The 18,362-nt window shown below is 43.6% G+C and overlaps 1 protein-coding gene across 1 annotated transcript in view; it reads right to left on the bottom strand.

The window, feature by feature from the left end:
• Positions 1–16,534, bottom strand: part of fndc4a (fibronectin type III domain containing 4a) — a gene marked incomplete at both ends in the record, with an annotated part of 32,606 nt that extends 16,072 nt beyond the window's left edge. The window contains 2 exons of the mRNA XM_084453354.1: positions 3,706–3,821; positions 16,459–16,534. Of these exons, the coding sequence (XP_084309480.1) occupies positions 3,706–3,821; positions 16,459–16,534 (192 nt within the window). The remainder of the gene's footprint in view (positions 1–3,705; positions 3,822–16,458) is intronic.
• Between the last annotated feature and the right edge of the window lie 1,828 nt (positions 16,535–18,362).

The following is an 18,362-nucleotide window of genomic DNA, read 5'->3' as shown; positions in this document are numbered from 1 at the left end:
ACACTGAAGGACTGCCATACACTAAACTTGTTTATTTATTTTTTGTTGCACTTTTTAGTTCCCTCTCCACCGAGTTGACTGATCCTGAATATGGAAATGTGCAACAAGTCTGATATCAGGCAAGTATATTTGGATTTCTTGTATCTTGTTTGCACATTTGGATTTAGTCTAGATTGTGTACTGTTTTTTATACAGCTGCTGTTGTAACAGTGAAAAATGTCCCCTCGGAGATCAGTGACGTACATACAGTACCTACCTTCCTACTGTACCTACAGTACCTTTAAAATCAACAAAATGGCAATAAAAATACTGAAAAAAAACATCTCTATAACATGTCCTGGCATGTATACGCGGTATCACTCAGAGCATTGCTTCTCAACAGCTGTGTGAGGTTGAGGTTACACACTGGCTGAGCATCAATTATTCAATAGCATTTCATTGACTATAGGATTGTATATTCTCATTCTCAATCCAACCACCAAAATAGTCCCAATGGTCTCCTTTGTTAAGGACACATTACAGCAGGTCACATCTACAGCAGCATACCGATACATTTGGGAGGTTTGCGAAAATAATTTCAGACTCTGGCCCAATGTGTCATACCCACCTTCGAGTCGATAATCATCCCTGTACCCAAGAAACCAAGACCAGTCTGCCTTAATGACTATCATCCAGTAGTACTTGCCTCTGTGGTGATGTGAAGTGCGTTGAGAGGCGGCTCAAGGACTACATCTGCTCGCAATTGCCCAGCTCTCTGCTTCCTCTACAGCTCACCTATCGACCTAATAGGTCCACAGGGGACGCCATCGCTCATATCCTCCACACTGCCCTATCCCACCTGCATCCTGGACAAAGGGAAGGAGGAATTATGTGAGATTGCTGTTCATTGACTCGAGTTCAGTTCTCAACACCATAAGCCCCCTCCATACTCGTCAAGTACACATCGTCCCAAAGTCAGGGACCTGGAAATTAACACCTCGCAGTGCAGGTCGATCCTCGGCTTCCCGACGGGCAGACCTCAGGTGGTGAGAGCGGGCAGCCGCACCTCATCTTCCCTCACCCTCCACGGAGACTGTCTTGTCCTCCCTGTACACACACTGGACTGCGTAGCCGCTCTCGATTCCAACTCCATCGTCAAGTTCACCGACGGCCTGATCTCCAACAACTATCAGAAGGCCTACCTGGAGGAGGTAGGGTCTAGGTGGTGTGAAGATAACCTCCTGAATGCCAGTAAGACCAAGGAGGTGCTGGTGGACTATGGGAGGAGGCAGGTGAGGACCCACAGCCCTCTAAACATCAGTGTGTCCCCAGTTGAGAGGGTAGACAACTTCAAATGTCTTGATGTCCAGATCACCAAGGACCTGACATGGACACCAAGCACAGACACAGAGGTGAGGAAGTCAAAGCAGAGACTGTATCATCTCAGACATCTGAGGAAATTCGGAGTGTCCCCCCCAGATACTTCAGAGTTTCTATAGTACATGCACAGTTGAGAGCATCCTGGTTGGGGAACCTCAACCTCAACCTCAACACCTGGTTGTGGAACCTCACTTCCTGGTATGGGAACTGCACCCATAAGGCCCTGCAGGGAGTGGTACTCTCAGTGGAGCACTCCCACACATCCAGAACCTCTACACCAGGCGGTGCCAGCCCAAGACCAGGAGAACCGTGAGGGACCCCAGCCCTACGGAACCCCGGACTACGGAATCTTTTCTCTGCGACGGTCGGGAAGAAGGTACCGCATCCACAAGGCCAACTCGGAGAGGCTCGGGAGGAGCTTCTGCCCACAGGCCGTCCGGATCCTGAACGAGGACACTGCCTAGGCCTGCTCTCTGCTGCTCTCAACAGGATCTCCCCCAACTCTACTACTCACTACTCACACACCTGGACTTAACTCAACCGCTATCATCAGCACAGCAGCACCTAATGTTTATGACAGATTACTCGTTAGAATATACTGTACATAATATACATATCTGTGAATATGCATGTAAATATACATATCTATACCATATATTTTATACATATTATTCACCAAGATCATACATATACAGTACTTGAACTCGACTGTAATATATTGGTGTGTTTTCTCACAGTTTTTACAACCTTATAGATTAAACCCATCCGTTAAATCATCTGTGCATATCGTTCAGCACATCCAATTCTTTGTATTTGTTTTTATATATTTTGGATTCTACTTCATTTTATACTTGCTTCCTTTTTTACTCCACTTATTTAGCCCACTTAGGAGCTAACAATAACATTTCACTGCAAATTATACCTGTATGCTATGTAATGTATGTGACAAGTAAATCCGACTTTGACTCTGACGTGATTCATTATCGTCCCAAAATTCTCACCCTTTGTTACTGATGTTTTCACCTTCCTGAAAGTCTTTGGGTGGTACAGTACAGTACAGTATCGCTCATATTTGTCGACCGTGCAGGAGGCCTTCTCCAGGGCTCTCTCTGCCCCAAATGCACTCTCCATGGCTTTCAGCCAGATGCTCCTTTTCTAGCCTGACAGAGGTCTGATGAAGGAACTCATTACGCTCTTTAAACAATGAATAATGTAAGGACCGTCTGCCGTTCTTAGGTGATTACCGGACTGTGCATTCTGGGATATGGACCATGATGAACAGCCATACAGAGAGCTGTGTACTTGCTGCACACACTCCCACACTGGAAGGAATAGGCAAGTTCACCCCCTTCTGCATAATGCATTCAAGTCCATAACAACGGAAGATTTATGAGGGCTGTGTTCGCCTTATTCACCTCAGCTGCCATATTGGTCAGTCTGACGTAATGAGGGGTGCGGATGCAGAAGTGCCCGTTGCCTTCAATGTTAAAAGTTCGCTGTAAAAACACCACTTCAAGAACCAAAATAGTCAAAATAACAGGCTGAATACACTATCGGGGTTACAAACTCATCATTACCAGACATCGGAGTGAATGCAGCTGACGGCTAACTACTGTATGACTCATTCACCTCCATGTATTTCCAAACGCGAAAACAACGGCAGTGAAAAACAATCAGAGTCTAATAATGATGAGTTTGTAACCCCGATAGTGTATTCAGCCTGTTATTTTGACTATTTCGGTTCTCGAAGTGGTGTTTTTACAGTGAACCTTTAACATTGAACTTTTAACATTGAATCAATGGGCACTTCCGCATCCGCACCCCAGACTGACCAATATGGCTGCCAGGTGAATAAGGCGAATTACAGTACTTCCCTCAACCTCAGCTTTCATGGGTAGTTTGACTTCTCTAAGCATTTTGAGATCTACTCATCCCGAAAAATGTACTTTGAGAGCTGTGAGTATTTTACCCTGTGACCCTACTGTGTCTTGTCAAAGCGTGGCAAATTGTATTGATATTTCAAGATCCAAGGCTAATAGTATATTTAGCTTTCCTCCCTTGCAGGCTAATTTATATTGCTGGGTGAACCAACTTTTTGGTATTGCTGGGAGAATGGCAATCAGGTAACAGGAAGCCAAGACTACTTCATGGTTCTGCTAGTGCTGCAAAGGCAACATTTATATTCATGGACTACGTTTACACATGTGCAGACCCTTCATATGTGGAGTTTCACTCAGTTAGCTGAGCCTACAGTAGATGGATCTATTATGTCAAGCATCCATTTTTCAACCATACTCTCCATAGTGTCCCTACTCCAAACTGGGCACAAACTCTGCAGCATCTTACCTGCTGTGAGATGGAGAAGCCAATGATGATGTCTCCTTCTGGCACCTCCCAGGAGACAGTGGCAGAGTCCGCCCTCAAGTGCATGACGGACACATTGACAGGAGCAGGTGGGCGGTCTGAAAAGAAATGAAACTATAATTGGCATGAGTAAACCTCAGTCAATCTAGCCATATAAGGGCAACTTATAAAAGTTTGACCCTGACTTGCTTTAAGTCATGGGTAGGAGAGACAGTGAGGAGTCAGATAGTCACTTTCATGTCAAACATGTATCCATCTAAATCAACTAATTCAAGTTATTAATTATAAAGTTACAACCTCCTATTTCTTCAGGTAGTAATTATCTCCTCTACAGTGTATAGGCTATTGGAAACCAATACTGTGTAATCAATACTGTGTAATCAATACTGTGTATTAGCTTTACCATACAGTCATTACACAGTATTTATGAACGAGGCAAAAATAGTTACACGATTACATTCTCCTGGGTCTCTACAGAGGGGGTTCCTTGCCAGGAAAGCGATCGAATCTGGCAACCCCAGCGCAGTGGTGTGTAAAATCCCCCTGACCAACAGTTATTTGGCTACACAGCTACTACAGAAGGGAGTGTCTGTAAAACACACACAGCTATTTTATGATAAAAAAAACAAAAAACAGCTCCCCTTCTTTTAAGCTTTCTTGAGTGTTTGCCAAGGCAACATTTGGAGTATTTTTGGAAGGTTTTGTGTCTTTGAAGCCTCTCCATGGCTCTGAAAAGTTGTATAACTTACGTAGGGTATTGTATAATTAAAGCAAGTGCAATTCCTGTCATGTTCCATCATGGCTTAATAATACACAGCAGTGAAGCCGTAGTAAAACCTTGTAAAAGGCCTCGTAAAACCAACTAATCGCTATTAAATCGCGTGACGTTTTGATTGTGGCATGGTCAGTATTATCGCTGCTACAGCCCCTGGTGTCCCTCCTGTCACCCTCACCCACCGGCCCACTGACCGCCTCACCTCGACAGCGATAGCCTGGCCTTTAAAAAGGTCCCCTGTCCTCACGCTCTCCGGTCAGCGTCGCGTTCCTTCACCGCCGTCTCTCTCCAGTAATCTATCATGATTTAGTGGGACAAGCCGATTACGGACCGGCGCAAATGGGCCTGAGTGACCGGGCCTGAGAAGCGAGAAGGGTGACAGATCCAATAGAGGAAGCCTGGGCCTCAATGTCCCAGCAATCACCTGGGCGGAATGGACAGGCGGGGAGGAGATAGGGAGAAGCTGGCGGATGAAGGAGAGGGGACCATTAGCGCTACCCGCCACTGGCGCTTCGTCTTCACCGCCAGCAGGTCTAATGGATTTGGGGCGCTGCGACAGGAGGTGACAGGGAAGGTGCTGGAATATGCGCAGGGAAGATGGAGGCTTCAGTCTCAGTGGGGGAAGGGAAAGATGAGAGGAACTGTCCTTGGAGGATTGGTTCTTGTGATAAAAAATGGATGATGTGGAGGAATAGATCCTTTCAAGGAACCAATGGAGCTTTCAGTCACTAAGGCAACGGCTTATTGGTCCAAATAAACGGCACTGTAAACTATGGTAGCCTACTGTATTATTGTTTTGAATATGAACATTCAGCCAAAAGTCCAATTGGTAAATATGTTTCTGTTTTGGTAAGGAAAAATAAGCTTCACTTAATGTCAGTTCTTGTCATAAATCAGGGAACAGCATGGAAAGAGTATATTTCCAAGTATCTAATTTTGTGACTAATATTAATCAAAAAGCAAAAATAGACAAGTTGTTCAGTTGTATGGAATGGACAAATGCAACACAAAACATACAATATGTGGAAAAGTCAAGATCGCTGTAGAATTCAATACCATTCTAGAATTCAATTGGCTTCAGTGGTCCAATAGTAGTGGATATTCAATGTTTTTACAGTCAATTAGGAATAGCATTTGCACTCGCTGTTAGTGAACTTGATAGTGCGGTTAAGGGTTGGCATGCTCTATCTGGAGATAGTACAGACAGAGCCACATGCGAGAACTAATCCAGGCAGAAAACTTTTATTTATTTATGGAAAAATCATTTTTGCAGTCTATCTTTTCTCTCCGTCCCTCACCCAGATCCCTGTCTGTCTCACCGGGGAGACGATCGATGACAGTCTCCCCCCGCCATACTTCCACAACGGTGGGCGTACTATCAGAACCAGAACCAATTCAGACCGGTGACATCGCAGAGGGAGGGTCAATGTTGGAGCCGGGTCCTGCTATCAATCCTATCAATGTCTCTCTTCTCAGCCACTATGAGATTATACACCTGGGGGGGTCAGGGGCAACTGGAGGCTGAGCTCGTGGCTCCAGTGCCGTGTGGCACTCGTAGATTGGTTGAGGTGGAAGGACCAAACTGAATGGGGAGTTAGACTAATAGCATAGTCGATGATAGAGAGAGAGAGAGAGAGAGAGAGAGGGGAGATGGGTGTTCTGACCTTGTGTGTGTGCGTGTGTGTGTGTGTGTGTGTGTGTACGGGCGGGGGTGACATCATGAGGTTCAAGAGTCACGTCCGTCGTATTTTCTCGTTTAATGAGTGTGCTTCAGGAAGAGTGTAGAGGCTCGTGGCTCCAGTGGCGTGTGGAACGCGTAGATTAGTTGAGGTGGAAAGACCAAAGTGAATGGGGAGTGAGACTAATAGCTTAGTCGATGATAGAGAGAGTGAGGGGAGATGGGTGGTCTGACCTTGTGTGTGTGTGTGTGTGTGTGTGTGTGTGTGTGTGTGTGTGTGTGTGTGTGTGTGTGTGTGTGTGTGTGTGTGGGCGAGGGTGACATCATGAGGTTGAAAAGTCACGTCCATCGCGTTTTCCTATTTAATGAGTGTGCTTCTGGAAGAGGGTAGAGGCCATGCAGAAACCGGAATTAATGGAGATGGACCAGGGGTGTTTGTCATCGCACGGGAGAGTAGGGAGAAATAAATCAAGTACTGTATGGTCAACCCCATGAATGGTTTTCGTGTCCTTCCTGTGACCGTCTTGATTGCAAATGACCGTAGAATGCTTCAAGAGCTGGGTGATAAGGAAGATGATCGCAAGGTACTGATATTGAGCGAAGCCAAGTTGTTGGGTGTCACTATTGGATGGAAGATTATCAAGGTCAACTCATATTAGAGATGAGACCGATCCCATCCAGTATGGGGATGGGGCTCCGATACAGACGTGGTTCACGGATCGGGTATTGGCCTGACGTCGCCGATCCATGTACCGACCCAGATGAAGTAAAAGTGCTTCGGTATTCATTCATTCAATCATGGGCTACAATTCACATTTCCCTCAGGCCAGCGTCTGGTTCACCAAACTAGCCGACCTTTCAGACCTTTTGCTTATGTTTGCAAACGTTTGGTACGAAAACAAACGTGAAAACCTAAAAAAAAGTTTTAAATACTTGAATGAATGAAATGAATGAAAAGTGAAAGTCTTGAGTTGCAAGCACTACTGGAGTTGGTGACACTAGAAGGTGGCTGAGGTTTTCCAAAAGCAAATGCGTCTATTAGGCAATATTTCAGATTTAAACCCAATGCTAATAGGGAACCTGCTAGCAATAATGAGGCAATGTATAAACTAGAGCCATTTCTCCCTCTCTTTACTCTTGTTGTGTCATAGTGAAATATGACACCGTTCTACTGAGCCCTTGTTGCGCGTGGGGAGTGAGTGATAGGAGAGAAGAGCAGACAGTGGGTGTCAGTCCAAGCTTATGTTTTACTAATTATATTTTACAATGTACTATTTATATGATGAAAGTGGGCGCTGATATGAGAAAATGAATAATATAGACTGAGTAGGATTCAAGGATTCTTTCATTCTTAGACCTACATCCAATATACAAGTCAGCCATATGTTAGGTAAAATTGATGAGTAAAATTATATTTTGGCTCCTCAACAACAAGATACAATATATTCTAATAATAAAAAAAGAATCAATTTTGGAAGAAGACTGTAACAACAAAACGTGGAGAAAGTGAAGGGATATGAATACTTTCTGGATGCAGTGTAAACCGACTAGGCCATTTTCACAGTTACTACCCACCAATGATAGACACAGTCATGATACCAGGCAGGCCTCACTGTTTTACCCTACCTCGGCCTAGAACCAACGCACTTAGGAAAACAGCTTTATATAGAGCTGTGGTATATTGGACTCCCCCAATATGTAATCCTTATTGGAAATAAATCCAGTTTCAGAAAGAAATAGAAAGATGCTGCCATCAGGAAAGAAGTGAGGTTTAACCCAGTTGGACTTTAGCCTTGACTATGATGTAGTACTTTGTTGTATTTTTGGTGTTAGCTCTTTGGTTTGTTTTTCTATCTGGATGCAGATCTGGTGGTTGTAGCAAATACAGTCAGCTCTCAAATGAGCTGCAAATTGTATTTTATGTTAATGATGTTGTTATCCCATTTTTTATTCATTCTTCTTGGTTTTAATAAGTGAATTATTACTAACGGTGACCTGTTTAAATAAACAAATGATGGTGATAATGATGATGGTGGTGGTGATAATACAGACAACGTGGATTGAAGACAATGAAAAACAAGTTCTCACAGGAAAAAAAACATAGACTGGTCACTAGATATCTGGCTGTATTCACTAATGAGAGACCAACAGTACGATAATTACTATTTCTGCACATGCTGTATAATAGTCCACTGTGCTCTAAATGTGTATGTAAGAGAATGCAGTGATTCTTGTCACGTTGTCAACCTCTGGGCAAGCATTAGAAATGGGCTACTTTATTCCATGATTCCTCGACACAGAAAATGTTCACACTCACACTTAACCAACAGTAGCTTAACATTAATAACATGTAGCTGTCGATATCTTAATTACCGTACGCGGGCTACACATTAATTAAGACAGATCATCGCATTTACAGTCCTGTAACCTTGAATGTGAGTTATTCATTGTACTGTAGGCACTTAGCAGGCTGACCAAGATCAAGGGTGTCAATTCGTTTTTTGTTTTTTTTTGTCAGGGCAGCTCCTCATTGGCTGCTAACTGACTCCTTATAGAACTCTCCTTAAAGCACATATTGCTCAGGTACAACATTTATCCAGTTGAAGGACACTCCCATTTCTCATAAGAACTCATTGTCCTTTGGGTAATGGGGTTACGGACATCCATGCTTGGGTAAAAGCTGGCAGCCACCGTGACGTATGGTCCGTAGGACAATCACTGCTGATGGAGCAAGTGGTTGTTCATGGAGAGTGGGGCCATGAATCACTGGTAATGTGTTACCAAGCAAGCAAAGTGTCGCTACACCTTGGCTCTATGGTTGTATAGCTACCACCTTGGTTCTATCATTGTATAGCGACACCTTGGTTCTATCATTGTATAGCTACACCTTGGTTCTATCATTGTATAGCTACACCTTGGTTCTATCATTGTATAGCTACACCTTGGTTCTATGGTTGTAAATCAACACCATGGCTCTATGGTTGTATAGTAACACCATGGCTCTGTCATTGAATGCACTTCAGCAGGAAAATGTATTGTGTATTTCTGTCTCTCAACAGATCAAAGACTTTCATTCTTCATATTATCTCTGTGCTGGTGTGCCTTAAGGGGAAATGTGTCAGAGAAGGCCAATTAATGATAGATATGTAATTTCCTCAAGCAATATATCTCATAACATAAAGTGTTATCCCACTATAAACACAGCACCAGTGCTCGATGTCCCCGCACCACACCAGAGAAGCTCTCTCACAGCCGCACAGTAACCAGAGCCACAGGGGAAGACCTTGGCTGGGTTTCCCAGATTCATTTAAGAAGAACTTAGTGCTAAGTGCTTCTTAAGATCCTTCGTTGGCCTCCCGTAAGAAGCAAATGGGTTTCCCAGATTACTTCTTAGCCCAAGATGATCTTTCGCTAAGACGGAGTTGTAAGAACGGGCTGGAGCGCGCCTAACACCCTTCTTTGGCGACCAAACGCTCACAGAACCAGCCGCGTCAGGCAAATCACTGTTACACTAAGCAAGGAGATATTAATACACCGTGCACTGATCGTCCTTACAGCGTTCTCCCCCTTTTCCTTTATTTCATGCACCCCTACCCCTTTAGTGTTTAAAATTAGGGAAAACATGAACATCTCTCCTCTTGGTTCCATGTGTTTTAAACGTTTTACCGTATTTCCCTCTCATCAGAATTGATCCCTTTTATGCTGCTTTGCAGTTTTTCTCGCTATTTGCGGCACACTACCCACGCCCCACCCATCCCGAGTGCAGTGAGCACACCGCCGACGTCTCTCCCCCACACCAGCGAATCCCCACACGGCTAGACAGCCCCGGTAGTAACGTCGACATATGCTTCTGAAGTCACAGCCAAGGAAGACTTCTTGATACCTCGAGTGTTTTCTTCAAGATACTCGTATCTGAGAGGGCGATTGGGAGGTCATGTGGAAGGGAGGCTGGCTCTATCTAGTTCACAGCAGATAAAAGAAGGCAGTTTGTATTCTCTGTAAGATACAGTGTAGAAGGCGCCACTGAATAAGGAGGATTCCTTTTTGGATCTGCTTTAATGGGGATTCTGGGGGATTGAGAGGGGATTAGCTTTGATGCAAATAAGCTGCTGCTCCCCGCCCCCACCCTGTCTGTTCCTCCAGAGGTTCAAACAATGCAAAAGCAAAGTTAACAAAACTTATTTTTCCCCACATGGGTGGCTTCTAATGTCAGAAGCCCAGGCAAATCTGAACAGCTTATTGAATCGAATTTTCAGACGTTGGCAGCCCACAAATCATGATTGGGTTGTCTTATTTCAAAGCTTGTGTGCTAATAAGCCCACCACAGACCCAAATGCATGTGCGCACTGGAAAAATTAGTTTATCCTTTATTATAGGTCCCCTTTGAGGATTCCTTCTATGTCCTTATACTGTACGTAAACTTTAATTTGTATGCTGACAATATCCTCTGGTATTAACTGCTGATAAATGACGAATGTAAACACAATGCTTGCACTGACGTGTTCAACTGGCGTACTGAATGGAGCGTGAAACCTTGGGATTACTTTGCGGCTCAGCCAATACCTCAGATTAAGTGGCTTAGTTTGCCTTCCCCTTGACTTTACAGAATCCAACGTCAGGCTGTGTCATGAGAAAGTTCAAAGTGATTGATCGTCTCAGTCGTAGTAACATTGTCATAGTGGAGCTCCTTTGAGTGTGTGTGATTTAGCAGCCTCAAACCGCGGGTGTCATATTGTTGACAGAGGTGATGGGAAGTTTATACAGTGATGGCACTGTTACTCTGACTTGCTCTGTCATGCTCCACCCTCAATCACTTCTCCAAGGGTCTTTTGAAGGGATTCAACTTTCTGGAATGACATTGCCATGGTCGATTATGAATTCATAAACGTGTTAAGGAGGTTTTGTGGGTTTAAAGCATGATACAGTGTTATGATTTGTTTGTGTTGATGTGTATTAGTCATATATAACAAGGGCCTATAATGGTGTATACCTAATGCAATGTTGTTGTTGTTGTCCATTAGCTGCTTTTTCTTGACCTCAAGAGTGCGTAATGTCGGGCTCACACTATAGGATATTTAAAATCCTAACCGATTTCGAAATCGGGCTGCATCATGCATATAAGGAGAATCTTACCAAATGTTCTTCTCGTGAATTTCAAACATGTACACACGACAAGATTCGAAAATTACGGCTCATCACACACTACAGGATCTTATTGTGCCCGCGAGAGCAACAAACCACTGGTCTCACCATCTCGCTTGTAAAGTAGTTAGATAATCATCTTAAATATCAAACATGTTTGATATTATCGGGGCCGCCCCGATGGGTCTGCGAACCGATCGGGAGGTATAAGATTGGATGTGTAAACTCACATTACAAGATCATCTGGGCTGAACATCGGTACCGACCAACGTTCCAGACCAGGTTTCTAACTAGTCAGACAGTTAGTTAGTTAGTTAGTTAGTTAGTTAGTTAGTTTGTTTGTTAGTTAGTTGTCTGTGTGTTTATCAACTAGTCAGTTAGTTAGTTAGTTAGTTAGTTAGTTAGTTAGTTAGTTAGTTAGTTAGTTAATTAGTTAGTTTAGTTAGCTAGTTAACCAGTTAGTCCCAGTGTTGCTTTGTTCTGGTCTGTTTGCTGTCTATCTGTCTTGTCTCTTTCTGTGACTATATAAAGTGTTCTTGGGTCTTGTGAAAGGTGCTATAGAAATTACATGTATTATTATTATTATTAGGTTTGTCCTCCGATTGTTGGGAGGGCTGAATCAGGGATAAATCGTCCCAAAGATCCTGTAGTGTGAGCCCAGCATAACATGTAGCTACTCTGCACCTCACCACAGCCGGGTGCTGTGAGATTGCTGTATAAGCTCCTTTGTTGCAAACTGCTTGACAGTATATCTGAGGCAATGCACTGGCTTTATATCCTAAATACAGCTGCTTGCCCTATCTCTCTCCTTGACTGGCTGTGGAAGTCTGCTCCCTGCTTCGCCTTGGGATAGCTCTGTGTCAAGATGAATACGGGATATTTGATATGAAGAGCAGAGGCCGTGTCGGTTTGTTGTACTTTCCGTGATGTTTGCTATCAGGGATCTAGCACGTCCAAAGTAGCTGATACTTCTAGGACAAACCCAGGAACTTGTGTTAGAATAACTATCCCTTATAAATAGTTAATAGATCACCCACAAACTGTAAGTTAATGAGTTATTAATGACTTATTAAATGTTTCTTAATAGCTGGTTAATGAACGGGGGTTCCACAAGGGTCTGTCCTGGGTCCTCTCCTTTTTTCCCTCTACACTACATCTCTGGGCTCTGTCATTCACTCGCATGGCTTCTCCTATCACTGCTATGATGATGACATCCATCTGGTCCTGTCATTTCCCCCTTCCGATACACAAGTGGAGATGCATAGCTGGATGCTTGGCTGACATCTCGGAGTGGATAACGACACATCACCTCAAGCTCAATCTGGACAAGACTGAGCTGGTGTTTCCCCCGGGGAAGGGCTGCCCGCACCAGGACCTGGCCATCACCATTGAAGACACAGTGGTGACCCCGACTCGGACTGCGAGGAATCTGGGTGTGACCCTGGATGATCAACTGTCATTCTTCGCACACATCACATCCGTCACACGCTCCTGCAGATTCATGCTCTACAACATCAGGAGGATTCGCCCTTTCCTCACTGATGAAACGGTGCAGGTGCTCATCCAGGCCCTGGTCATCTCCCGCCTGGACTACTGCAACTGTCTCCTCGCTGGGGCCCCTGCGTCAGCCATTAAACCCCTGGAACTTGTCCAGAAAGCTGCTGCTTGTCTGGTGTTCAACCACTCCAAGTTCTCCCTTCTCCGTTCCCTACACTGGCTCCCTGTATCGGCTCGCATCCAGTTTAAAACTCTGGCACTAGCCTACAGGGCAATGAAAGGAACAGCCCCCTCCTACCTCCAGGCCATGGTCAACCCTTTCCCGACCGCTACGCTCTGCTACCTCGTAAATTTGTAAAAAGTCAGTTAATATGTGATAACACCATGTTTATAAGTTATAGGCCTTTTTGGGACATTATTCTTAAGTTGCAACTATTCCTCATATACTAACACTAGTGCACAGTGCCCGTGGAGCTGTCGTGGTTGTTCTCTTCCTTCCTTCCTTCCTTCCATCCATCCATCCATCCATCCATCCATCCATCCATCCATCCATCCATCCATCCATCCATCCATCCATCCATCCATCCATCTATCCATCCTTCCTTCCATCCATCCATCCATCCATCCATCCATCCATCCATCTGTGCACTTGTGTTAGTAAATGAGGAATAGTTGCAGCTTTAAAATATGTTGCAATAAGGTCTATTGATAAACTATTGACATGGTCTTAACAAATATATGTACTTACCTAATGTAATGTATGTACTGTCTGTAACTGTAATGACTTGTTACTCACTTCTAAACATCTATTAATTTGTGTTTAGATTGGACCCTGATGGAAGGCAAGATGGGGCCAGCTGTAGGTGGATCAACTATTAACAAATTCTTAAGTCATTAGTAAGCAGTTTACTAATCACTTGTTCATGATCTGTCAACTATTTAAGTTGTAGTTTTAAATCATTAACCAATAATTAAAGACCATTTAAGAAGTCATTAGTAACTCATTAACTAACAGTTTGTGGATGATCTATTGACTATTTATAAGGGATAGTTGTAAATCACTAACTGACTATTAACAAACGTTTAACACATCAAACTCCTTAACTACAGTAAGAGGTTGTGGATGATCTATTTATAGCTAATAACTATTTAAAAGGAATAGTTATTCTAAAGTGTTACCAGGAACTTAGTTACATTCAAGGAAGTCATTTATTCTTGTACTGTTTTGTGTCACTGGACTGATTGGAATGCCTTTGCCTCAAAGACATTTTGTCCCAAGCGAAAGTCCACACTACTACTAACAGTGGAAGGTGTCTTGATGATAATCCATATTGTACAAAACATAAATGCCACCATTGGTGTGGCTTAGAACAACTGCACCCTAGTCCAGGTAAACAACGTCAGCACCTATACCAAGCACATGCAGGAAGGACCAGAGTTAGCCAGGTACAGTTTATCTAAATCTTATACATTTTTCAGTGGCTCGCTAGAACATGGACTCTCTGCCCCATCCCATCTCCCTGAGGTAGGCCTACACAGGGTCGACTGTGCCAAGGGTGTGTGTGTGTGTGTGTGTGTGTGTGTGTGTGTGTGTGTGGCCTGGATGTGAGACGCTGTGTTTGGCCCAGATGGGATCAGGGGCCAGCCTAAGGTTAATGCAATCTGTTCCGAAATTCCCCTGCTCGTCTTTGAAGCTCGCAATGTTTTGTTTTTCCGTGACCTCGTAGGAGGGATACGGTTTCATTGAGGTAATGTTACTTATATTGGCTACACAGACTATCTTAAGGGATACATTCACTACTTTGGACTTTAGGGCCTATTCTCAGTCTCCCTTACATGAACCTGACATATAGAGACTATAATTTCCCTGATCGCCTCAGTAATGAGCTACCTACAGTACAGTTCTGCAGGCGCCCACTCTGCTACACTGGAAGTCAACGGGGTCAGGGGTCAGTGGGACTTTGGAAAAGTATGATAAATGTCCTTATCCGAGACAGAAAGCACAGGGTGTAATCTTACTACTCTCAGTAGGCTATGCTCTCCTGTGAAATGTAGCGATCACAAACCAAATATTCTCTCTTTTCTCTCTTTATTCCACACAACAGGGAAGATCAAGTCAAGGTTATTTACCCCGTTATGCCCCTACGGGCACCGTTTGGAGAGTATGTTGATAGTTCCAGTTTAGTATTCTGCACAGACTGTCTCTTAAGGGGCCACCACAGCGTCATTGCAGCTGTCTCTGACACAGTTTATTGTGTGACCAGTCTGTCCATATGGAGTGTGACCATCTATATTTTACAGCAACGAGCTGAACTTTCCTCAGACTTATTTTAAAGTAGGCCATTATCTTTTCTTAGTAGGACAACCGTATCAGTTACTTATGTAAGAAGAAGCTAGCAAGCCTATTTGCAATTCAATAAGCTATGATATGGGACATTCTTGTTTAGGTGAACAATCTGGTGACTTCTTTTTGCAAGTGCTGTAAGCTGCCTACCTTAGCTACTCTAGCTAAGTTAGGTATTGTAGGTATTATGGCGACAGTGGCGGATAGGTAGGCCTTTCTAAGATTCTAAGATGATCCTATGACAGCTGAGCATCCATTTCTACAGTCTTTTGCAAAATTAACTGACATGTAATGGTCAAATGCCCTACCTATTCATTCCTGTCCTGTCTTGTCATGGTATTTTTAATGGGAAACCATAAAACCGAATAGCTTTACATGTAGATTATATTTACCGTTGAATGACAAGCCACTGTATCCCACAGTCTCAAGGCATGTGAATGACCGCAATGAATTGTGATCATATGGTCGCCCTTCAACGACACATTAATATTCATGAGTCCTAATTAATAATTTTAATAGTATTCCTTCCACTTGACAGCTGCGCACTCTCATTCCTCCGTGGAAATGAGAAAAGCAAATTGCGTGAGCGGAGTGCGCGCTAGACAAAAGCGCCCGCGAGGCTATGCGCGACAATCTCACTGCCATATCAAATGCACGGGGAATTGTATTTTCCCCAGGGAGTTTAGGCGAGAGAGGCCATTCGTGACAGCATTGAAAGAGTCGAGAGATGCTGGTCTAAAGACAAATTAAAAAGCTAGAACATAAAACCAACCCACGGTTCCTTGCATTATCATGAATAATTTGTGGTTTTGAATGTCTTTGTATAGTAGCCTATAGTGGGCTACTACATAGGCTATAGCGTACGTGCGTAACAGGGGCCAGTATTGGCCACAGGTTTGCAGAGGTCACTATGCGCGTGGTTTACAGTGTAGGTCAGATAAGCCTATACATCAATGTAAGGAATGCGTGGTTATCAGAGATGTTTTACAGTAAGCTATATGAGCCAATGATGGTACAACAAGGTGACATTATCATATGTGGTTGCCACTGTCCGTAATGCAGATGTTAATTGTTATGATGTAAGGTTGAGTTACACCATAAGGTTGAGTTAGTTTGTCCGTGTTTCCCGATATGAAACGTCTTCATATCCCGATATGAAGAAGTTTTACGTGTGAAAAAGTAGGCTACTATTCCTGGTAGGCTACTATTTATCCATGTGCCCAGATGCACACTTGCATGTGTTAACGATTGACTTCAGCTAAGATGTTACCAAAAAAAGAAGAGATCATAACCACTTACTTGCTCCCACCAAGAACATATCACTGCCCAAAAGCAACAGGACCACCGAATACACCAACACAAGCAGACGAGCCATGTCTGGGTGTTTAATTTTCTTCGGAGAGAGATGACAATATAGAGATCCTCTCTTCTTCAAGTACCCAATAGTAGGCTACTGTTTTTTTTTTTAGTTTTAACGCATTTTGAAATTGTTTAAATGATTCCTCTCACGAATCATTCCTTATCCGCACATGCGACCGAGTCCATGTATTTTAAAGTAGGTCAGTCAACTTCACATTCACGAACATGTTGCAAACATGCCCGTTTAGTTCACTGCGACAATAATTCCATAGGTTAAGGTTTGTCTTTCATCGTCGGGATGTTGTAGCCTAAAGGTTCCTCTCGCCAATTGCAGTGTCCAAATGCAATCTAACTGCGTTGGATGTCTTCTTATGCTGAGATGAGAGAAGCGGCTTTATCCGAATCGAACGCTGATTCCATCTTCAAGTTGTATTCTCGATATTCTCCGAGCCTGCGATGTGCTCGTTGAGCCCCTGTGCATAGCCTACAGGTAGCCCCAATTATGCACGTCAGGTCCCCCTCCAAACTGAAGGGACGCGTTTAGGGGTTTGATTCAGCACCACGGACAGCGCCTCGGCACCGCGCTGCGCGTCAGTCAGTGCGCGCTTTGCTTCGCGTATCACGGCTGTCTGCTTCATTATTTATTCATGTAGAATTGTCATTCCGCAGTGGCACTCTCCGTGCGTCAATAGGCGAAAGCCCAAAAGGACAAACTCTTACTTGCTTTTGAATTGGAGATGGTGCCAACATTTGAGTGGGTCGTAGTCGTATTACGACTACAATCTCCAATTCATGCAGATGTTTATGATCAATATTCTTTGTCAGTCTATATAAAAAATGAAAAGTGCGCATGAAAGCCACTGAAGATGTTTGAAGAACTAATGTTCATAATACGACTATTCAAACTGTTTTGATTGATAAGACAAAGTTGTTTGCGACTTGAAAAGGAGCGCAGGATGAAAAGGGAGAGATGTCCTGCATTGATGACGTGTTTTCCTGTTAGGTTCTTGTCGGGGTCGCATCAGGCGCATTAGCGTTTAGACTACTAAATAGCCTATATGTGATCAAACGCGTCCCAGACCATCTCGGCAAGTTGTTTGAGTAAACGTTTCACAATTCGTCTTAGTGGTTGTAGTATATTTTTATACTGTATTATACTGTATTACATCAATCACATGTCTGTATTACTGTCATAGTAATCATTTCCTTAGAATAATGAAATAACTTCACTTTAGGTGGAACTGTGTTAACTTAAGGAGTTTAACAGGTCAGTTACAACAGATGTCCTGTCTCTGAGTCAGCGTGACCTACAGTTCACCTCTAGAGTGAGTAGCTTACAGTTGTAACATGATCCCAGGATGCACCCAAAACAGCCCCATTGTCCGAGGGGGGCAGAGCACTAGTTGACCGTTTGTGACCATATTTGTATTCCTTGTATGCAGATTTGTTTGTCATGTGATTCTTGGCCTGAAGCCAGGATATAAGCTCGCCACCTCGTATGAGAAAGTAGTATTTGCCTAAAGATTCGACCCTGTGTAGGCATGCTCAATAAAGTGATGATTCTACGTTTTTGGCCTCCTTGAAGTTCTGTTCCACAAGAAGATTAATTTGAAATACACTGCATGGTCGTTTGCACTTGTACTCAACGCTGTCCACTTGTCATCTGATGGCCCAAAACCAAGTCTAAACAGGGTCTATGTGTTCCAAACACCACCTTGGAGCTGAAGAAGTTCCAATTGGAACGGTACGGCCAGTCCTGCAGTGGTTCTCTATGGAACCTTTATTCAGAGAGCCATTCCATTGTTACCGTTAATGGTTCTTTAGCAGTGCACCTAATGTTGTAA

This window comes from Borostomias antarcticus (assembly GCF_949987555.1).
Source record: "Borostomias antarcticus genome assembly, chromosome: 19".
Classification (NCBI taxonomy): domain Eukaryota; kingdom Metazoa; phylum Chordata; class Actinopteri; order Stomiiformes; family Stomiidae; genus Borostomias; species Borostomias antarcticus.
This window is presented reverse-complemented; position numbering and strand designations above follow the sequence as displayed.